This window comes from Crassostrea angulata, chromosome 4, assembly GCF_025612915.1.
Source record: "Crassostrea angulata isolate pt1a10 chromosome 4, ASM2561291v2, whole genome shotgun sequence".
Lineage (NCBI taxonomy): Eukaryota > Metazoa > Mollusca > Bivalvia > Ostreida > Ostreidae > Magallana > Magallana angulata.
The window spans coordinates 16,112,978-16,137,776 of record NC_069114.1 but is presented as its reverse complement, the minus strand read 5'-3'; the positions used below and the strand labels follow the sequence as shown (position 1 = coordinate 16,137,776).

General features: G+C 32.6%; 1 protein-coding gene across 1 annotated transcript in view; it reads right to left on the bottom strand.

The window, feature by feature from the left end:
* Positions 1-4,143: 4,143 nt before the first annotated feature.
* The window catches only part of LOC128179254 (uncharacterized), a 37,145-nt gene continuing 16,489 nt past the window's right edge, over positions 4,144-24,799 (bottom strand). The window contains exons 7-12 of the mRNA XM_052846622.1: positions 20,659-20,840; positions 6,608-6,730; positions 6,277-6,489; positions 5,842-6,135; positions 5,613-5,645; positions 4,144-4,879 (exon numbers count right to left, since the gene is read on the bottom strand). Coding sequence (XP_052702582.1) covers positions 4,683-4,879; positions 5,613-5,645; positions 5,842-6,135; positions 6,277-6,489; positions 6,608-6,730; positions 20,659-20,840 — 1,042 coding nt within the window. The 3' untranslated portion in view covers positions 4,144-4,682. The remainder of the gene's footprint in view (positions 4,880-5,612; positions 5,646-5,841; positions 6,136-6,276; positions 6,490-6,607; positions 6,731-20,658; positions 20,841-24,799) is intronic.

The following is a 24,799-nucleotide window of genomic DNA, read 5'->3' as shown; positions in this document are numbered from 1 at the left end:
GGGAAACCTACCTTCTATACCAGACCAGTGCAAGAACTTGTCGTGTTATTAGAGTAAAAGTCCAGTCGAACCTTGTCATAGATTTGTTTATTGTATTATTTTCTTTACTATATGTAATAGTGGTATCAGTAAGATACCAGACGGGGAGTGTGCTGTAACCAACAAGAGTTATGGCCCTTTTTTGTCTTTGTACGAGTTATCTAATGTTTTTGTATTTTGGAACTCTTCAATGTTTTCGTTGATCCAACGTTTTACCAAGTAGATATATACACGAGGTGCCCCACCTTCGTTTCCTTGATTTATGCTATCCTAGCCTGCTCAAAATGTAAGACTGATTATATAAACTCATAGTTATGAATATCTCTGTTTCTTAGATTGCTTTTTATGTGTAAATCAACTCTTTTTAATCGAACACGGTTTAATACTTTAATCGATACTTTGGCGGCCATATTTAAATATGCTATTTCTGTATATATAGTATCAACAATTTGTTTTAAACGTTTCTGGTATATTAATAGAACTTGAATTTATAAAGTTTTCTGAATATGTTATTTCTCTCTATTAACTCTTAAAGATAGCTTGCTAGAATATAAATACATGTGACTGTGTGTGTATTGTATGACATGGTATTGTAATGGTGTCTTTATTTGTGTTCTATTTTTTGTTACAGCCTTTTACCATATGTTGGCACACGCTTTATCAATAAACTTAGAAGTTTGTAACATTGCCTTCCATGGCTAACTTAGCTGTTCTTCTAACAGCACAATTTCTGCATAACATCATTATGGGTCAAATGTTCAAAGTAGCGCATGAATAATCTAGGTCACTACTTTTTCTATGTATTCAAATTACGACTCACGCTGAAACATACTGTGACACCTATTAATTATCGTAATGAAATCATAATTTAGGCATAAATAAAAAAAAGTATCTGTATTTTGTTATATGAAGTTTTATTCATTCATTTTCTTACAAAATGTAACATTATTGAGGGGAAAATATACATTAATTTTAATGAAGGACACCGCAATCTTTCTAGAGAAAATAAACATTAACTTAGATTAATTGAGAGGGTAAATGATTCATGTATTAAAGATAGTCCTGTAAACAGAATAATGTTTATGGATCGACATCGTAACGAGGCGCCATTGAAAATTACAATCGCAATTTGTCAAAGGAAGTAAAACCAGTTAAAATTCATTTCTGACTCGTATAACAAGCCTCGAGAAAAACCACAAATGCAGTATCACAGACCTTTCATGTTTAGTCCATTCACGGTCAAAGGATGACTGCACTTAGCGCCGGGTTTTTGGCCCTTTTTGGTCGTTTCTGTTGCGTTTATTTCTTAACTTAGTATCAATTTTGTTATTTTTTTTAAAAGAGTTTAGTCAATTTTCAACATGAATTAAGATTTTATACTGTGATACAATAAGCTCATTATATGTTTTTCTCTTTACAACTCTCGAAAAATGGAGAATTTTCGCTTATCTGCTCTTGATCAATCATAAGATTGCTATTAATATGCATAAGATGTGGAGCTGACATTATCAGAATGGTTCTAATATTAGATTAGCATAAATACCAATGCCATGTATAAAAATTTATGTGATCACTCTTTCACCATAACCCTATCTATTCTATATGGTACATGTAAACAATTTACTATGGCTTCAACAATTAGACCACGTCTATGTAAGTACAAAAGACTTTAAATCAATGCTTGACAACTTAACGTGTTCGAAAACATTGTCCTAGTAAAGACATAACATGCTACCTAACACGTCCTGTGATAGAATTTTGCATTCACCTGAGGTGAGGAATTACGTTGTGAATTATAATATTTAACATGCATCATCCCTTTGTTAGAACAGGGAAAGTTTTTTCTCATTTAAATAATGAGCGCATGCTTGTCTATTAATCTCCATTTGACATAACTTTGATAATGCAAATATACAACTACTGTTAAACGAAGAACAAAAGAAAAACATGCGCTTACTATATATGAAGTAAGTATAAAAGTGGCGTCCTGATTATCGTATGGAGATTCAAGAAATCGTGATGACCCCCGCCGATGAAAACAAATTTGAAATTTGAAAAACGCAATTACGTTAAGTTGCAGTTTGGATGTTGACCTTTTCTGCAATTGAAAGAACAATTCTTCTTTTAAAAATTCATTTTCTCGCAAATATGTCATGTTCTTAAGTGCAGTCATCCTTTAACTCCCTGTGCTTCTCCGTCCGTTTTTTCCGGTGAAGAAGTTGAAATTGCTTTCCTCTTTAATGTCGGAGGGAAATCATTATGCTCTTGAATGTGATTCTGCGATAGAGTTTCCCCTGAAAATGCCTAAGTTAACTCTAGCTCAACTTTCAATCGCTTTGTTTTCAAATTTCCAAGTCGCTCTGCGATTTCAACAGAAGTGGTACTACTGATACTGAGTAGTGTAATATTTTTTTTTATCATGATAAGCAAATACTTGCAATATTGTTGTAATATTTTTTTTTCACGTCATCTTAATAATGGAGCATTGTTATTGTAATAATTTGCAATAAATATAAATACAATGTATAAGAAATAAGGTATCATCTTTGGATGTATATCGGGATATAAATACGGTTGGTAGTGATCAAATGGGATTTGATCAAGTGACCAACCCGTATTTTTATCCCAATATACATCCAAAATTATATATATATATATATATATATATATATATATATATATATATATATATATATATATATATATATATATATATATATGAAATCATTCTTTGAAAAGAAAGAAATAAACAGCAGTTTAAAAAGTTCAACGGGATATAAAGTTGGTTGGTCACGTTATCAAATTAAATTCTTTCGGGCTAATCAGTAGATCTGATCACGTACCATGCAAACAACTTCATATCCCGGTGAGTTTTTAAGCATTGCTGTTTATTACTTATATTTACGTTTGAAATAGACAAATCGTTTAGAACTGTTAAAATTACCTAGATTTTATGTTTACAATAATTCTAGCGACAAGTGATAAGCGCCTGCTATGATCATTGTGACGTCACGAAAAAGTTCATACAGAATTGAACGATTTCGCTATTCTATAGGTTCATATAAGGAAACATATTTCCAAATGTAAATATATAATTTTATATATATATATTTTAAGCCGTTGTACGATTACATATTTAAATATGAATAAGCAAACCCCGCTGGCGCCTCAATTTGAAGTTATGGGTTATAGCGAGCGCAGCGAGGCGCTGCGAACCGCGTGAAAACGTTCTACTATCCCAGTGATCCTTTGCGATGCATAGCAACATGGTGGAACAGGAAGTGTATCTACGGAAAATTCTTACCTCTACATCGCATACATCATTTTCATTTAACAATAAAAAAAATCCTTCTAAAACATTACAGTAAACAACACATAAGCTTACGTAAAAAAAAATGAACTTTTGCTGACATATGACGTCATTTCCTTCTCCGAATTTGTCCGACAATTTACGAAAACTGTCGAGCGCAAAAGAATGTTAACTGACGTCACAAAGATCTCGCGTTTTAATTTCCCGCGATACATTTAGAGGTGGATCAAGCATATGTACTGGATCATGTAGGAAGTACTCAGTATCAGTGTTAGCGGTGACTCTTTGGCTGATTAGTTTTGTTTTGATGATATTTTTTTTGGCTTAGTAAATACACATGCAAGTTCCATGCTAAATTTATTGTCATATAGATCCAATCATATATGCATACGTTAGGCAGGTGAAAAAAAATTATTAAGAAAGAAAAGTTTAATCATTATTTGATCTACGTACAGCCACGTCATTTTGTAATGAATAGATAAAAGAAAAGAATTAAACTATTAAAATATCTACCGGTACATGTATTTGTTATATAGTTGCATATGTGGTCAAATAATATTGGATATCACACACTAAGAAAGGGGTGAGAGCACATGTCTACAACGCTTATATAGCGTACAAAAATTAAAAAGATTTAAAACAAAATTAATGTCGCAGAGGAAAATAATTAAAACACAGGTTACAACAAGGAACAAAATGAGAAATAACAGACAAAATTTATTTTTTACTGATTTTAATGATCATTTTTAAAAGGTAAAGAAAAGATAAAACATAATTGTATCTACAACGGCGTTGTGTTTATCAAAATATTTTAATAGAGTGTAAGTCTGTTTAACATTTTATTAATGCTCAGTGGTAGTTTGTTTAAGTGTATAAGACTAGGAAAGGGCCATTGGAATAAAAGTTTGATAACTTCGGGTTCCTTGCGGTGGTAAAAGTTTTCGAGACAAAGCCAAAGTTTTTTGGTTAGGGCAAGTCCACGCACGGGTTGCATTTAACAATGATGACAGATGTGTGGTTCCTTATGCGCTCGCCCCAACGGTCACACCGTAAAACATATTATAGTACAAAATCGATACGTAGTGTTATCACAGGCAAAGACACTCGAAAATGTAAATATATATATACATATATACACAAACTCTCTCTCTCTCTCTCTCTCTCTCTCTCTCTCTCTCTCTCTCTCTGTTACAACGTTGTCCTTGTTTCTTAACTTTTTACCACGACCACCATGATTTAGCGGTATTAACAGCCATCGTTAAGAAACCATCCCCATGTTGAACTTCCGCTTGTTCAAATCCCTTTTTAAATGTTCAACGTCCGTTCTTACATGTTAAAGTTTCGTTCCTACACCTTTATGAACAGTATTTTTTGGGTTTAGATGTTTTTCTTCTAATTCTTCCTTAAATCTGGTGCGCTCTTCTTTTTCTTCTCCTGCCCCTTTCATCAAAAGAGGTTTACATTGCCTTTTAGCTTCTTTTGCAATATTTGATTCAGTCCCTAGATTTAACCGAATTCTTTTTTCCATATCTGTATTTTATGAACATAAACAGTATTTTAGTGAATTTTACTTACTTTTGATAAGCAATTTATTAATTAGTTAAAAGAAAGATGTAAATATAAATAATAAAATGCTTTCTTTGATGATTCATGCGAGTAATGAAGGGAGCGATCACTGCAGAAAAAAATTACATAACCCGCGTTAGCAGGTTTTGTATTTTTTCTGCAATGTCGATACCTTCATATCCCGAATGAATCACGAAAGAAAGCACTTTATTGTTTAAATAACACATATGGTGTTATTAAAATTATGTTTATTATGCGCATATATTTATTATTCTTTTTGTGAGTTTCAAAATATATCGTTGGGTATTTCAATGAGCATGGTTTGATTGTTTTATGATATTTCGAATGGAACAAACAGTTTTCATTAGCAATTTATTCTTTTTTTTAATTAAGCATTTTTGCCAAGATAAACAATACAACCACGTCACTTCTATTACCCTAGTATTTTCACTTCTGATATTTTAAGTTTTCACTGTCATCTTCATTGTGTGTCTCATATTGTTCAATCTGTAGATAATTTGTATCATTCATAATGATGAGAATGGAAGAACGTTCTCACTTTGCTAAATAGAACATATTATATTATATTGTTTCACTGAATCGGTTGATTTGGTCAATAAAACTATAACAGTTTATATATCTGTTCAACACAACATACATTTTCTTCGTTATTGTTATTGTGTGATTTTTTTCTTACCTTCTGTTTTAGGCACTGGTGAAATATGAGCACCTAAGATGCAAAAGATCACAACGTTATTTCATTTCTACTAATAACGGATTAAAGTCAAGCTCAATAAACATTACTAATATAGGTGATATTTATTGGATATTAAAGCAAACACAATATGAATATATATTTATCTTGCACCCAATTTTTAAAGTTGAATATGACAATGATCTTACATGGCTTACGTAATCTTACATACCATTTTCGCTGTTGATGGTAATTGTGTTTTCGTCAACAATTAAAATGTCAATGTTAAACTTCGTGAGTCTAAGAACGTCTTCCTCATTCATATACGAAAGCTTCTGAGCGTCATTCTCTTTTATTGAGAGAACTAGATAAAAACTTGTTGAAGGCCGAACACCACTAACTCGAATCTCTTCTACTTTACAATCAAGTATGTCAGCAACAACATCTACAATACTCTTTATTTCCTCCCTAGAATAATCTTTTAATTCTCCTTTTATATGGAACTCTACTTTCTTACGTCCTTTGTCTGAATTTTAAATAAATAAGTGATTAAACTTATGAAGTTTTCAATCAACAATCAACTTGCTACATATTGTAAATATTGTAAGAGCATAATTATAACGGTAAATTACAAATTATAAATCTTCAATCGATCATAAATGAATACCTGGTGGACTTTCAAAATAGCACAGCGCATTTTCACTTAATGCATATTCTATGCATTTTTTATATAGTTCTTTACAATTTGTCTCGCTGCAAAGAAACTGCATGAAAATAACATCGTTTGGGCCAAATAGCTTTTCGCGTTGAAGAATTGTAAAACATTCTAAGGCAGACTTTGCCGATTGCAGAGATGTCATGTTCTTAACCTTGCCTGACCCTACAACGAAGGAAAACAAAACCTGTAACATATCTTTCAATGCTCGCTGTTTCTGTTATTAAATCGGTTTTTATTTAAGAGTTATTACACATTTATCTTCTAAATAAAAAAGACATACCTTCCAACAGATATTTCAGTTCCTGTAATTTTTCATGTGGAAAATGTTCTGCCAAATAGTAACTAAGTTTAGCAAACTTAATTCTTGAGTTCCTTTCCCTGTATAATGGGTTTTCCATCCTACCTATACAATTGTCAATGGTATAGCCGATAAATTTTCTTCTTTCGGATGTTTCTTCAAAATGGGATAAACATCTTTGGGACAAGTGTGCACCAGAAGGCTTTTCTACGGAGATACCAAATCGAGACTTAAAAAGAGGGGATAAAGTAATGATGCAGCATGATCAAAAACGAAGGACAAGAAAGGGTATAATTATGTAATCAAAAAAGTATCATAACAATTTCAAAGATCAAATTAGGATAAATAGTGATAATTTATCACAAGCAATAATACATAGGCTTACAGCAATGAAAGTTAATTTGAAGGTTTATATTGTTAGTAGGAATTCCCTTGTATGTTTGTCCACCCGTCATTAATTCTTATATCTGTCTGTTTGGTAAATCATATTTTGTATCTTTCCAATTTATGTGTAGCAAATGACTTTCGTTTTGCTTTATAGAATTACAACCTCATCAGGAGATAATCCATTTAATTTGCTCCAGGGGTTGGGACTTTATAAGTGATGTGCCCCTACCATAAGCTCTGCCTACTACAATTAGTTTATGTGTAGTCACATAGACAGTAGACAGATGTATGCAAATCCGCGTAGAGAATCCTGTCGACAGACCATACAAGACATATAGAAAGTGGTTTTTTTTACATTATCATGTGTTTTATAAATGGTTTTAAGAGCACCTAATAAATATATTTAGCTGAAAACAAGTTAAGATTTGCTGGATTTCAAGATAAACGTGGCTACATATGTAAAACAAAACGTGATGTTGTTTATTGTTAGAAATGGTTTCCCTGTTCTGCTTTATGCAAACACAGGGTCGTTAATGCATATTTAGGTCACATTAAACTTTTTAGGTCACCTGAGTCACTCAGGTGACCTAATGCAATTGGTCTTCGTCCGTCGTCGTGCGTCGTGCGTTAACAATTTTACATTTTTAACATCTTCTTGAAAACTACCAGGCCAATCGTTACCATGTTTGGTGTGAAGCATCTTTATGGTAAGAAGAATCTAAATTGTGAAATTCATGGCTCTACCATCCCTGGGGTGCCACGGGCGGGGCCAAATATGCAAAAAAGCCAAATTTTCAAAAATCTTATTCTCTGCTCCCACACATGTGAGGAAAATACTGGTTGCATGGTTATGATGTCCATGAAGCCCTCTACCAAAATTGTGAAATTTATGGCCCCTAGGTCAGGGGTTCTGATTCTAGGGTGGGGCCAATATGGCCATATAGTAAAAATGTATAAAATCTTCTTCTCTACTACTATATATATTTGTTAAAAACTAAATGCATGATAATGATGTCCATAAAGCCCTCAACCTAAATTGTGAAATTCATGATCCCTGGGTCAGGGGTTCAGGCTCTAGGGTGGGGTCAATATTGCCAAATAGTAAAAATGTATTTAATCTTAGAAAATCTTCTTCTCTATTCCCATATATATTTGTTAAAAACTAAATGCATGATCATGATGTCAATGAGGTCCTCTAATAAAATTGTGAAATTAATGACCCCTGGGTCAGGCTCTAGGGTGGTGTCAATATGGCCAAATATTAAAAATGTATTAAATCTTTGAAAATCTTCTTCTCTACTCCCATATATATTTGTTAAAAACTAAATGCATGGTTATGATGTCCATGAAGCACTCTACCTTAATTGTGAAATTCATGACCCCTTTGTTAGGTGTTCAGACTCTAGGGTTGGGCTAATATGGCCATATCGTAAAAATGTTTTAAATATTAAAAAATCTTCTTCTCTACTCCCACACATGTGGGCAAAAAACAGAATACATGGTTATGATATCCACAACCTCCTTTACCTAAATTGTGAAATTCATGGCCCCTGGGTGAGGGGTTCAGGACATGATGGGGGTGGGGGGCAATATGGCAATACAGTGTTAATGCATATAATGTTTAAATATCTTCTTCTCTATTCTCACACATCTGTTTAAAAAAATGGCTAATAATTATGTTTACCAGGAAGTCCTCTACTGAAATTTTAATTTTCATGTCCCCTCAAGAATGGGTTTTGACTCTAGGACAGGGGCAAAATGGATGTATGGATGTTAATGCATATAACGTTAAAATTATATTCTTTACTCCCACACACCTGAAAGGAAAGCTGAATTCATGATTTTGTAGACCAGATCTTTTATTTTTTCATCAAAATTATAGGTTTCACAGTTCTTTTTGAAATGTGGTCGTCATTACAAATTTATAATTTTTCTACTCCAGTATGAAACCTTATTAATTAAGCCCCTTTCACAATTGTCGCACGCGCAGAAGCGACTGAATACTCGTGCGACCGATAAATTTAGATATGAATCGTAAACTGTTGCCGAAATAATCGCATTTGAAATAAGAATTCGTACGAAATTCGCACGATCTAAGCGAGCGTTGTGTGATGTAAACGCGTTAAATCTTGCGATATATCTTGCGTCTATATGCGACTGTTGTACAATGAAAGCGACTGTTGTACAATGAAAGCGACTGTTGAAAGATAATGCGATAGTATCGAGCGAGAGACCAGGTGATCGGACGATTGAACGTGCGCCAATGCGATTTGACGTGCGATCATGCGTTCCATGGTACGAAGCTCGTGCGAGTCAGAGGGGGTATATATACCGCCCATTTCCGACGCTCTTCAATAGACATAGTTGGAAGCGAGAGAACATGCCGTCTAAGAAGAAACAGAGATGCAGCTGCATTTATTATTATACCTCAATATGATTATTCTATTATATATGATTGGTCTAGAAAGTCATGAGACAGGGCGATTTCATAAGAATGAAAAAGTCGATATGAGCATATGATTTAGACAAGTATGATGAAGCAAAAATATTTAATCATTATGATTCTCTATATATCACTGAACAAACTTAATTATCTATGATTCGAAATTATGAAAGAAAAGTGAGACAGTAACAGAGGAAAATAAACAATCAAACATTTTTTTGGAAATCAACGTATTTTGTATAATCATATGTTGTTGGTTTATTATTGCATTAATGTTCAGGGAATATGAAGATATATTCCCCCAGAAAAACAAATTTCCCTCGGACGATGCCCTGGGGAAATATAATTTTTCTTGGAGAAATAAATCTTTATATGTCCCTCACCATCATGCAATACATGTATATTGTTGAATTGTGGTCTGATGAGAGATGCTTTTACAGGGTATACATGTTTATACTAGTGGCAAAGCATGGCATATTATTGATAAGTCGTGCAATGATAGTAAAACGTTGCAAGATTACATGAGACATGTTAAGCAACAGTCTCATGGTCGCACAATACGTGCATTAACAAATGCGATTCATCTTACGACCTTTACAAATCATGCATCACCCTTGCGAGTACACAAAACGTTGTAAAACGTTCGTACGAATGTTCGTGCGTTTCACTGCGATGATTTGGATCGCATTCGGTCGCGTCTGAATATTGTGCATGTCCACTATTTTGAGGAGACTTGATGCAAGCACTTAAACGCATGCAACGAATGCGAGTGCTCGTGCAACGTATGAGAGAGCTCGTGCGAATCTAAAAAAAATTCGGTCGCAAAGTGTTGTAAAGTGCTCCTGCGCCAATTGTGAAAGGGGCTTTAGATGCATATATGAGAGTCAATGACAAGTTTGTGTATGAGATATATGCTACTCAGGTGACCGTTAAGGCCAATTGACCTCTTGTTTTTAAAAATTTTTTTTTTGTTCCATACATACTAATGTTGACATTAATAAATTCAGTTTTTATAAATTTCATACACATGCATACTCACTCATACACAAGTATATTTAAATACATTTTTCAATATTAGTGGTGAAGGGTTACTTGCTTAAAAAAACAAAAACAAAAATATTAAGAAGAATAGTAATCATCATAATTAATATCATAAACTAATCTAAAATATTTTTCCATGTTAGCCACAATTTTTCAAAATTGCGCAGCTTTTGATTTTGAATAGCAGCATATTTTTCTCTATGATATTTTATTCTTAAGTGCCTGAGTAATCCAAAAAAAATGGAATTTTATTTTGCATTAAGGATTAAAAAAAATGTATTGTTTGCAAATAAAATTATGAAATTTATAACTCTGTTATTGTTTGACAAAGGTAGCGCCATTAAAACCAACTTTTTCAGTAGTCTTTCTGTATATATGAAGACTTAAATCACTCCAGAGTGTTTGTACTTTTTCACAAGAAATGAAAACATGTATTAATGTTTCAACGTTTTCCATACAAAAATCACAGCAAACAAAAGTTTTAATGTTAATTTTCTAAAATTATTTTCTACAGGAAGAATTCTATGCAAAATTCGAAATTGTAACCACTGGGCAGAGGATTCCCTAGTGGTTTTATAACAATTTTTAAATTTCACATTGAACGTTAGATTAGAAACTCAAATGGAAATTATTACCTAGTTTCTCAAGTTCGAATCGTGTATTTGACCAGATGATTTCCATATTCTTTTATTGTTTTTAACTGACAAGTAATTATTTTGAAATTAATAAAAAAACAACTCTCATTTTCGAAAAACAAGCCCACAATAGCAAAAAATGAGTGTAAAGCGGTGGACACCTTTTGGCAGATCCAAGTCAGGGCAAGTTTGCATCAAAATATATGCTTTCATTGAAATAATTTTGAATGATTACGTGAAGAACGAATATATTTATTGGTTACTTATTTAGAGTAAACAAGGATGTTCAAACTTTCTAAATGTTGAATAAATAAAACGAGGCAATTCGTTTCTTAAATGCGTTATTTTGGTTCTGATGGATAGAACTACCTCTGGGGAGAGAATGGGAAAGAACTTTCCAGAACAGAGTAACTGCGAACGCGGGTTGACTAATTACATCATGGGGAAAAGTGTACGACGAGTTCATCATCCATCTCGGGTAATTACTTTGGGTCGGACTTTGGGTCGGACATCTCTGGTTAATACAAACAAACTTTTTTTGGTCACGTGACACAGATACGGGTGGACGTGCCTGTTCGACGCTCTGTGTTTTTGACCATTTTTTCCCTGAAACAAAGTTTATTTTTCGAAATTTTGCTTTTGGGATCTTTACACTGTTATGTAAAATCATAATCTGGAGTGTTCTGACCGTTTTATAAGTTTAATTTTGTGTGCATATATGTTGTGATTTCATCTGTGCTGTGATTTCTGTTCACTCCTTTACCCGTGGATTTATTTACCTGGAGATGGCGGACTTCGACTCAGGTACGGTTGATACGGTTGGCAGAACATCCAAACCGTTATACTTTAAGAATAATGATCTCCGCGGCTCCAGTGATAAACAGATCACTGATTTTGATCTAATAGACCCAATCAAACAGGTAATTGGTAATGATCTTATGTGTGTTCAACTGGACAGAAACCTATGGAGAATTTATCTGAAAAGTCCAGAAAACAGGATTCAGCTTCTTACACAGGGTATTGACATCAATAATGTGTCTCACCAGTTCTATGACACCAACCCGTACACTTCTGGCGCTACATCAACATCTCAGAAAACCCTCGAATTACGGATTTGTGGTCTCCCCCTTTCCGTGGCTGATTCCGCCGTACATGAATTACTTGGCAAATTAGACGTTAAATTAACAAGTAAAATTCTATACGAAAAAATCCGCCACCCCGTTACAAAGCGCATGACAAGCATCCTAAACGGGACTAGGTTCATGTACATAGAACCGCTTCCTACAGGAAAGCATCTTCCCAGAGTTAATTACTGCGGCGGTATTCAGTGCAAACTGTTTCACTATGGTCAGCCAAAACAAAATATCAATTTGCTATGTACAAACTGCTGGAAAACCGATCATAATAGGTCTGCATGTACGAATGATGCTTGTTGTAAGGTGTGTAAGACCCCTGGCCATTCACCCGGAGATGAGACCTGCCCGCATTATCAACCACAAAAACATCTTACCACGTTCTGCGGTGCCCAAGATGTCCTCTCCAACTTCTACCCATGTGAGCTAGAAATTTTTGGTGTAAAACATAAATCGGCAGAACATGCCTTTCAGCATATCAAAGCAGTTCGGTGTGGAGATCTAGATTCAGCTAACGCGATTGCAAAAGCCGATGACGCGCTTGCCGCCCTGCGCTTGAGGAAGAAGGTCAAATCCAATGACCAGTGGGTGTCCACAAAAGTTTCCGTTATGGAGGAGATATTAGAAAACAAGTGTGTTCAAGTACCAGTTTTCCGAGATAAGCTTGTAACCTCTAAGCAATCAACGACATTTGTCGAAGCAAGCTATAACAACGAGTGGGGCTCCGGCCTTGACCGTGACGGCACCCGCAATACAAAACCGGATCACTGGCCGGGAAAAAACGTACTTGGCGTACTTATGAAAAAAGTTGCAAAAAAAGTCCGAAAAAGAAAACAGCGACTCCGGTAAAATTGACCGTAAACAAAAACAAAACAAAGATCAACCAAATCAGCGTACCATAGTACAGATGCTGGAACAACTCAGAGCTATGTCTGACAGTGACGTGTCGGGGTGTAATCCGGACACAGAGAGCTCTGGTGATGAACGGTAACTGTATTCGGATCTGGCTTCCGACCTCAGAATTTGCAGAACTGTGGTATGTGTACGTTTAATACGCTCAATATAATTGTTTATACAATTATAGACTATTATTATGATAATCTACTTTCCAATAAGGAGTAGTTTAATACCTATGTTCATTTTTTCAGTAATATTATATTTCAGAATACACTTTCTGAAAACAATGTGAAATGCTAATATTATGTATACAAAAATGCATCAAACAGTAACGATGTTGATATTTTTCCCTTACTATTTTTCATATGGAAGTATATTACTACTTTTATTTTAATTTTTTTTTTATCATTATTTTCTTTTTGTCAACGAATATTTTAAAATATGATAAATTTAGATTAAGTATCAGTGAACGTAAGAGGTCTTAATTCGTCAGAAAAAAGAGATAAAAATTTTCATGGCTAGAAGATAATAAAACTAATTTTACACTTTTACAAGAAACACATTTTATAGAGAAACGTGCTGAATTGTATGATAGAAAATGGAACGGAAAAGCAATACATGCTTTCTCCGACTCCCCCTTTAGCAGAGGCGTTTCCGTTTTGTTCAATAAAGAATGTAATATAGATACATTAAATGTGCATAAGTCAAATGATGGAAGAAAACTTCTGGTAAATGCTAAAATAGATGAAACTTTACTTACAATTGTTAACTTATATGCTCCCAATAAAGAAAGTGATAGAATAACATTTTTTAACTCGCTAAATACATTTATTTCTTCCCATACTCCACAAGATAGTAAACTAATCATCGGCGGTGACTTCAATTGCAATTTAAATAAAGAAAATGACAAATCCTGTAAAAAGTTAAGTAAACTAACAAATAAGCTGGACCTAGTCGATGTGTGGCTGAACAAAAATCCAACGAAAAATGGTTATACATGGTGTGATGCAGAAAATTCCCCGAAGAGTGGAATAGATTACATTTTTGTGCGCAATGATACAATTGATTATGTAAAAAATATTGTTGTTCGAAAATTACCAGGTACTCATAAAAAAACACACGGTTAAGTGACCACAGGTTAATAAAATGTAATTTAAATTTTAGTAATTTGGAGAGAGGTAAAGGATACTGGAAATTAAATATCTCGCATCTAGAAAACGAATTTCAGACTACAAACGTGGAATCTTAGAATTATTCAAAAACATAGATGACTCATTAGATCCAATATCAAAATGGGAATTTTTTAAAATAAAGGTTCATGATTATTCCATTAATTACGCAAGACAGTCCAGAAACAATGTAAAATATAGAATAAAATTGATTGAGAAAAGGATAGATGATATAGAAAATTTACCTAGCGGATATATTGATATGAATGAAAAAAGAAAACTTGAAAAGGAATTAGATTACATGTACGATGAAATAGCTAAAGGAGCGCAGATTAGATCTAAAGCAAAATGGATTAACGAAGTTGAACGAAATACAAAATTCTTTTTAGGTTTGGAAAAGAAACATTAAGCTAACAATACAATATGAGAAATAAAAACCGATAACAAAACTGTAGCAAGTAATGGCGAAATTATAGAGGAAATGTGTCACTTTTATGAAAACTTATATACAAGTAAATCTATTAAAAATGATGATATAAATGCTTATTTAAATGACGTGGAATGTCCAAACCTTAGCAATAGTGAAAAAGAATTTTGCGACTCATTACCTACAATTGATGAATGCGCAGATGCAGTCAATAATTTGAAAAATAACAAATCCCCGGGTTTAGACGGTATACCTGCTGAATTTTATAAATGTTTTTGGAAAACAATTGGACCACTCTTTTATGAAGTTTTACTAAGTATTTTCGATAAACAGGAACTACCCTTTTCACAGCGGTTAGCTCTTATCACTCTTTTATTTAAGAAAGGGGGCAAAAATAGCCTTAAAAATTACAGACCATTAAGTTTAACAAATACAGACTATAACATTTTAGCTTTTGTCCTTGCCAAAAAATTACAAACAGTTATTGATAAACTGATTAGCAAGGAACAATCAGCATATATAAAAGGCCGCTTTATAGGCATAAATGCAAGATTAGTCTTAGACATCTATGAATACTGCATGGAAAACAATAATGAGGGTTTATTGCTATTTTTAGATTTTGAAAAAGCATTCGATTCAGTCGAGTGGAATTTCCTTTTTCGAGTTTTAAAACAATTTAATTTTGGGGAAAATTTTATTTCATGGGTCAAAATTCTTTACACAAATCCAATTTTTAGAGTTAAGAACAATGGATGGATTTCTTAAACTTGCAAAATGAAAAGAGGCATAAGACAAGGGTGTCCTATCTCAGCACTTCTATATCTGTTTGTCGCGGAAATATTGGCTTATAAATTAAAACACAATTCAGAAATTCAAGGAATAAATATATCAAACATGGTAGACGATTTAAAAACTATACAACATGCGGATGATGTCACTTTAGCTTTGAAAAATATTTCTTCTTTAAATGTTGCAATAAGGACTGTAGAAGAATTCTGTAAACACGCTGGATCAAAAGTTAATATAAAAAAAAAACCGCAGTGTATACTACTTGGTAGTTTAAAAGACAAATATAATAATATTAGCGGCATTGATGTAACCAATGATGCTGTTAGATGTTTGGGTATTTACATTGGACATAATAAAAATCAATGCTATGAACTTAATTGGTTACACTCTTTTCAAAATATGGAAAAACTGTTCGAGTCCTGGAAAAAAAATAACTATATTTGGAAAAGCATGCATTGTTAATTCACTAGCTATATCTAAAATAATTTATGTGGGTTCTATTTTACCTATGCCTGACCCTGAGTATATTAAACAACTGAAAGAGAGTATATTAAATTTCATTTGGAATAAAAGAGATAGAATAAAAAGAGATACTGTAATTGGAAGGCAAGAAGATGGCGGTATAGAAGTTGTTGATATTGAGTCGAAGTTTAAGGCCATGAAAGCTGCATGGTGTAGAATATTGATTGACAAAACATGCATAATTAACAAAATAGTTGATAGTTATCTAAGAATTTTAAATGTAGATATCAATTATGTATTAAACGTATCGGATACTAATAACTCAAATTTTGAAATAATTGTTAAACTTCCTATTTTTTATAGAGAAGTATTTTGTAGTTTCAATGATTGTAAAAAAGCCATTGACATTAATAAATTATCTGATATAAATTTTGCTAAACAACCAATTTGGAACAATATTTTATTTCAATTTGATAATAAAACAATCTGTCATAAAAGTTGGATTCAAAGCGGCATATTGTATGTAAAGGATCTTTTTAATGCTGATGGCCAATTCAAAACGCCGCAAGAATTGTCATCTACTCTAAAACAAAAAGCTAACTGGATGTGTGAATATAGAATAGTTAGAAATGCAATATGATATAAAAAATCACTAACATTTGATATGAAATGGTGTCAATATATACAAAAAGTATCCAATTGTGATATTTTTTTTATTAATGGTTTACATTGTATTGAAGACAAGAAATGTAAATTTTTTTACGAAAATTTGTTGTTCAAAAAATTCAAACCTCCCTGTCACCAGGCATTGTTTAAAAGACTGTTTTCAGTGGGAAAAGAATATTGGAATGACATATACAAAAACAAAGTAAAAGATATATATGACAAACGAATATGTGAATTTAACTACAAAATGCTGAACAATACAGTGTGCTGTAACAGCTTTCTTTTTAAATGCAAATATAGGTCTTCTGCTTCTTGTAATATGTGTAGCGAAATTGAAGATGTAAAACATTTGATTTTTGAGTGTGAACATGTTAAGATGATATGGTCAACTTTAAGCTTAGTTATAGGATTTGATATACAGTGGAAACATGTTATTTTGGGTTTTTATTTTGAGAGAAATACAAAAATACGCTATTTTAATACTATTGTGTCATTCATAGCTTACAAGATATTTAAATATAAAATGTGTTGTAGATCTCAAAAGAAAACAGAGACATATAATGAATTAGTTTTATATTTGAAAAACAATATCAGATACAATATCGATGTACTTGTAAATATGTCAAAAAAAATGTTTAAAATTAATATTGTGAAATTTGCAGATATGCTGTAATTGTTATAATACATGTAATCATACTCTATGACTAACTATTTTTGCCCGAGATAGTTGGATTATGTTAATGGGCTGATTTGCAATGTGAAATAAAAAAATAAAAATAAAGAAAATACACCCTATAGATAATAGACAGCTAACCTATACAAATATCAAGTGAGCACTTTTTGAATAAATGTAATTATCGAAATAAAAAAAAAATAATAAAAATACAAACAAGAGGCCCATGGGCCGAATCGCTCCCCTAAACAACAGTTCATTGTATCATTTTATATTTGTTTTCATAATATTTTAACAAATGAATATATTTCGATGTTAAACACCTCTTGGGGCCCCACTATTAGTCCGGGGTCACATTTTAACAATTTAGTTTGCAGTTCGAGAGCAGAATATTTTTAAACATTTTCCTATATATTTCTATGTTAAAATTTGAACCCCACTTGGTACCTCAGCAATAGTTCGACCGTCATGATTTTTGGGAGTTGATTTTAAATCAACTCTCCTATGCAGTTACTTAGGCAAACCGAAAGTGAAACAGTGTTTGGACCTAAGCACAAACTAACACCGCTGATAACATTTAGTTCTTGAAAATAATCGATAAATTCGATGTAATGTATTCTAAAACATTGTTTTTCGAAGAAACCTATTTATAGATAACTTGTAAATACTCAAATTTTAAATGATACGAACAATTTAAATATTTTTTGTAGTCGTACATTGTATGTATTCTTACGCCAGAGTTCAATATATCCGTAAATCTCCGACAAGCATAGAGTCTCTCTTGCTTTTCGTAGATTAACGAAGACTGCAGTCGAGCGTCTGGTTGAACGAGACTAGAGTTCAATATTGCTTGGATCCATACTATTTCTTTGAAATATCGATTACTGATACGTAGTTTGATAGAATTAATTCTTTGAATATCACACAATATGATTCATATGGGGTTATATATTGCTATTCATAAAAAGGTGAGTGGTGAGAGAAAGAACAATCCCGGGTTATTTATTCATGTACCATAGTTCTAGCCGCAAAAGTATTCAAATTTGGTAAAATGAGACCTGCACAAGAAATTGAAGTAGATTTCCTAATATATGGCAAAATAGGTTACCCGAATGACACAAGTGACCTCAACAATACATTTTTACTGTATGGCCATATTTGTTACCCTCACCTTACCCAAAATAAAAAGCCTCAACCTGAATATTTCAGGGCAGTGAATTTCACAATTTAAAAACAGAACAACAGTACACTATGTTGGTAATAACAGCGTATTTGTTCATTTCCGAAGAGTGCGAAAGTAACTATGTTGGCGTATTTATCATACCCAAGGATTCTGAACCCCCGACACAGGGGCAATGCGTTTCACTATTTTAGTGGAGGGCTTCATGAATATCAAATGAATGCATTTCAGTTATGTCCCTCTGCTGTGGATAAAGAGAAGAATATGTTCAAAACTTAAATTCACTATACATACATATTGGCTTTGCTCTGAGGCCTGAATCCCTGACCCAGGGATCATGAATTTCGATTTTTTGGTAGAAGGTTTCTTGGACATTGAAATCATGTAAGAGTTTATGCATTTTCGCCATATTTCAATATGATCCCACCTTAGGGTCTGAATCCCTGACCAAGGAGACACGAATTTCACAATTATACCTAGATGCTGTCATTAGACAGTAATACCTGCACCAACTGTTTGCCCCTAAATAACACTGTTTTGTACCAGTTTTTATTAAAAATGAAGGCTACATGCAAGCTCCGGTAATACATTTAAAAATTATAATATTTATAACTGAAGGATGAGATCCCTTCCCATATGATAATGATAATACAAATGAGCACTTTATGTGCAATTTGGGGTTGAACTGTTTGCAGTGAATTTTCAGTTATGTGCAATTTGGGGTTGAACTATTTGCAGTGAATTTTCAGTTAATCAATAATCTTAACATTCCATGTCATAGAAAGTGTAATGATCTATATAATTATTACAAACAAAATTAAAAATTAAATTATGCCCCCTCACCGTTACGGTCCAGACCCCCTCTCTATGAAAATTCATTTACATCAATAGTAAAATTACCAAAAATAAACCTTGGGCCCCAGTGCTCTTACAGACATGTTAACGCTCTAACCCATTGCGCTTCAATGTTAGGTAATATTATTTTAGGGGTAAATATTATATTTATACTTAATTGTTTATTTCAATAGGAAGTATACATTACAATATGCAGATGCCCGTCACCACCATAAAGCTTTAACAAATAAAATAGTGCAAGGGGTTTTGAAGAATAGGTCATAAAAATACATGCATGTTACAAATAACTGATCTTTGTCTGAAGTTACGTACACATCATAGGCCTGCAGGTCTCATTAGCGGGTACTAGTTTTACCCAGCTCTTCAATTAGATGGGTTTCACGTGGTGTATACGTATACATGTATGTGTTTTTCATATGCAGAAAAGGATTAGTTTACATGCATAAACATTTCTTTTGTTATAATCAGCTAAAGGAATTCATTATTGTGCTTTAATTGGATTATCATTATGAAGTTGACCAATATAGGTAAATATAATGAGACGTCAGCATACATGAGTATTACTTTCACTTTCTAAATAAGTGATCTCCTTTTGACAGCATAATGTATCAGATAAATATTTTATACTTTTCAAAGTCTCATATACTCACATAACATATATATATAGTTTATTGCTACAAGAATACATTGCAAAGGAAATCAAAGTTTGCAACATGACATAAAAAGGATTCAATTGTTAACGTACAACACATGACCAACGCTATTAGGTTATTCGATAGACTCAAATTACCAAAAAATACATAGTAAGTAGAATGTCGTATTTTTCACCCCTCACAAATAAAATTAAAACGCCTCAACCCCTGGCCCATGGGCATTGAGTCTCAATTTAAGAAGAGGACATTATGGACATAATAACAATGCATTTTTTATATTACGCGACTATGAAAGTATATACAAGAAAATGTAATACAATTTTAAACATTTTACTATGTGTCAATATTGGTCTTACCTAAGAACCTGAATCCCTCAGCCAAGGTCATGAATTTCACATTTTTGGAGGAAGGCTTCATGGAAATCATAACCACGCGTTGTTTTTTTTTTAAATATAGATTGGAGTAGAGAAAAGTATTTTTTAAAGATATTAATAAATTTTTAATATATGGCCATACTAGCCCCTTCCTAGGGTCTGATCTTTTTACCCAGAATTTGTTTTTATTATTTAAAATAAATAACATCCATAATCAGAGGAGAACTACGCATAATGACATTGATTTACCTTTTTCCTTTCTGCTTCTTTTGTAAAAGATGAAGGAAGTCAATCCTAATAGTATCAGCATAACAAGCAGAAGTATGACGACAATCAAGAAAGTCGTTTTGTTTATGCTGTCTAAATTGATTATATTTTCTCCATTTTCTCTTCTCGGTCTATTGCCATTTCCTGCAGTTGTTGCCGAATGTCTACAAGAAACAAACAGATAAGAAAAACATTAACTAGTTATAAACGACAACTATTTTTTAAAGCAATTTAACAGTATATTAACAACATCAAAAATAAGATAAAAATCTCATTTGCAACAGCCGCAAAACTCCTTAACGTACGTAACCTTTTGAAATTTTTATGTTCATGCTTAATGGCAAATAGTAAAATTAACACTTGTTTCATTGTTAATGATAAAGATATTGGTATTTTAGATTTTTAAAACATTGCTTGAATCTTGTTCTACTTGATTTTAGATGACCTTTAAACTTTAGAAATCATTATCTGAAGAAGTTTGAATCTAATTCATATCTGAAAATAATATGATATTTTTACTGGTAATTTGGTGTTTGAAAGCAAATGAACAACGTTTTTATGCTATTGTTGGGACGTTTATTGATTGCTGGTGGATTTTTTTTACGTCACACGAGTCTCTCGGGTAACCAATTGCTATTGCACTTCGTCCTCTTGAAAATTACAGAGTCACTAGTTACCATTTTCTGTAAAGTATCTTTAGGATAAGAGGAATCTTAAGTTGTACATTTTATAAATAAACCATTCCAATGGCCGTATACGCAAACAGGCCATGTTAAAATAAATCACTATTCCATGACATGTTATATATTATTAAACAGGTCGAGACCACTATATTTTGTGACGTCGGCATACATTTGCATACTAAATTAGCCATCTTTTTGACAAACCAATCAGGTGAATGAGTTGCAAGGCATTGTGGGCTACTACAAGTTTCAGTGTATACAAAGCGTATTGAAAATATATACCATTTTGAATTGTCCTTTGGAAACTCACTTTTGAATGATTTTTCAGAATTTATAAAATTAATCTGGACAATTATGTCAGAACTTCAATTTCTATGCTCACATTTAAAAAATATTGCATATGAGGACTTATATCAATCTATTTAAATACCCCATTGTCAATGTTCAAAAGAGAGGTACGTCATATAGAATTAGAAGCAGTGAGTGCCGTTTTTTCACGTATTATCCCATATTTAAGACAACATTATAAAAATGTGCGTTGATATTTTCTTCAGGGACATTCATCAGAATGCTGAACGGACAAAATACTATATGCTGCACAGCTTGCGCTTCTTCGTTTGTAAATTTGTGCATTTTTACTACCCTGGCTATTCACGTATGTTAAAAATGTACAGTTACCTGTATTTATTTCTAGTGCACAATGATAAAGTCACCAATACACAACTGTGCAGTTTTTTCTTATCAAAACCTGTTTGTACTTGTATGCGTATGTTTGTCAGTCGTTTGATGCTGATCATTTTTGAAGCAACATTTGATCAACTAAAACAACAGTATTTTTCAATGTGAGCATGGAACAAAGTTAATAGTACGTAATCTTTCCTTTTTTACCTTCTAAAGTAAAAATCAAGATGTACAAACATTCCGGCAAGCAATTAAATTTTGTGAATAAAACAGACAAAAACCACGTGCGTATGTTGAATTGCAAACACGTTGTAGACCGTCATGCATTGCAACTCATTCACTGGATTGGAGAATCTGTTTGACGAAAATATTGTCACGTGTTAAATAATGCTATCCATATAAGGTAGTGTACCCGACCTGTTAAATGCATGGTTATAAAGAAGTCCATGAAGCCCTGTATCAAATTGTGAAAATGCTTAGGCAGGGCGATTATGGCCTAAAGTGAAAATATATAAAGGTTGGTTCCTACTCAAAAGACTTTTTCACTGATAATTCTGTATACACTGTGTTGAGAATTTTTACCTATTGAGAACATGATTAATGCATAAACCCTGAGTTAACATTTAATAATATTGCATTTGTATTAACGTTGAATAAATAATATTGCATTTGTAACCAACCAGTTTATGATTTTCTGCATGTTTAGAATATCTTGATATTTAACGCTTTATAATAATGTAATTGTATATGCTTAGGAATATATAAGTATACTTTTCACAACGTTTTAACAAAAATACTTATCTTATCACAGAGCTGTCTATTTGAATAACTTTCACTACTTTTGAAAACATACGAAATTAAACATATATCAGCTGTTTATCTGAATTAGCAGTCATATATATATATATATATATATATATATATATATATATATATATATATATATATATATATATATATATATATATATATATATATATATATGAGACTGTATATATATATATATATATATATATGACTGGGAAAAGGACAATTCATGAAAATTACATTGGCCAAACAGGGACCAAATTAGCCGACCGTGTGAGGGTACATAAGCAGCAGATAAGGGATCCTTCTGTTATATATATATATATATATATATATATATATATATATATATATATATATATATATATATATATATATATATATATATATATATATTATAGCATTGAATCATGATTTTTTGAAGTATACACTCTCATAACTGCCGCTGTGTGTGCATACAAATTGAGTAACGCGCGTTAGCGCGTTATGAAAATTTGTATGCACACACCGCGGCAGTTATGAGAGTGTATACTTCAAAAAATCATGATTTAATGCTTATATTTACATTTTTTCAACTTCTTGCCTTGTCTGCAAATGTGATTCATGCCTTAAAATTCCTATCTTATTCTAAGGGTAAGTTAATATTAATGGAAGAGCCACAGTAACAGCCACAAGCGTGAACTTTGATTTTCGCTTGTGACGTTGCAGTTTGCAGCGTTCAGCGTTTGTGACGTCATAATAAAACTCGTCAATTTGACCTTTGACTACTTGTTGCATTTAGAGGCATTTGAAGATCACAGAATTTAATGGGAAAACACAGTAGAATGTATATATATATATATATATATATATATATATATATATATATATATATATATATATATATATATATATATATATATATATATCTCATACGTGTGGTGTATATTACCCGTGTGATAAACCTTTGCTATATCAAACGGGTGATGCTTTATCAAATACTTCCGGTCCAAACTATTTTTGACACAACCCCTCGCTTCAACGACCTATTTTCGAAGATTTGCTAGTACTTTCAACATAACTATATCCACTACAAATTTTGTCAAAGATTTAAATTACAAATTTGAAGGAAAACACATCACTGCGTAGCACAGGCGTCGAAACCGGGGGGCTATTGTGAGGGGGGGGGGGTTATCTCCCACCCCCCCCACACACACACCTTTTTTGCAAAGTAATTCATAACCGTAATCACAAGACCCTTTTTTCTTGATTGTCAAGATTTTTGATAAGTTTAGCCCACTCCCAACTTTCAATTTGCTTTGTGAATTTTATAAAACTGCAAATTACGTTAACTATCAAAGAGTTCATCCTGACGCGATGAAAACAGAGCGCTCTGGTTGTGTTTATATACAAGAACTTACCGAAATAATGTTTCATAAGACTTTTATTCCACCACCAGTAAGCATCCTTATTCACTATTTTCAATTTCGAATCATAAGGCTAGCCTAGTGTTTGTTTTATAGAACATCAACAACTGTTCCTCGTTCGAGTCAATTCAAACTAACGAGCATTCGCAACTTTGTGTATGTCAATAAACTTGATTATTCAAGTCTTGAATTCTAATCGGAATTTCCATTTAATCAAGTGAATAAGCTCTAAGAAAAATTATTTGAAGCTAAAAAATTATTTAAAGGTTTATTTCAGTGAAACTTTACATTAAAACAGTTAGATTTATCTCAGGAATGACGCACTAAATTGTATTGCGCAAGGTCACAATAGCCGCATAACACAACGTTGCATCATCGTTTTTAATCTTTGAAAAAAAAACCAATTCGGGTCCCATAAGGGACTGTCTCAAAAGCCTCATAATATAAATCAAATTGTATGAGATAAATAGAACATCTATAATTGTGTGATTTTATATTTGCTTTATCCAACTCGTTGAAATGGTTATATTCGCTCGGCAAGCATCG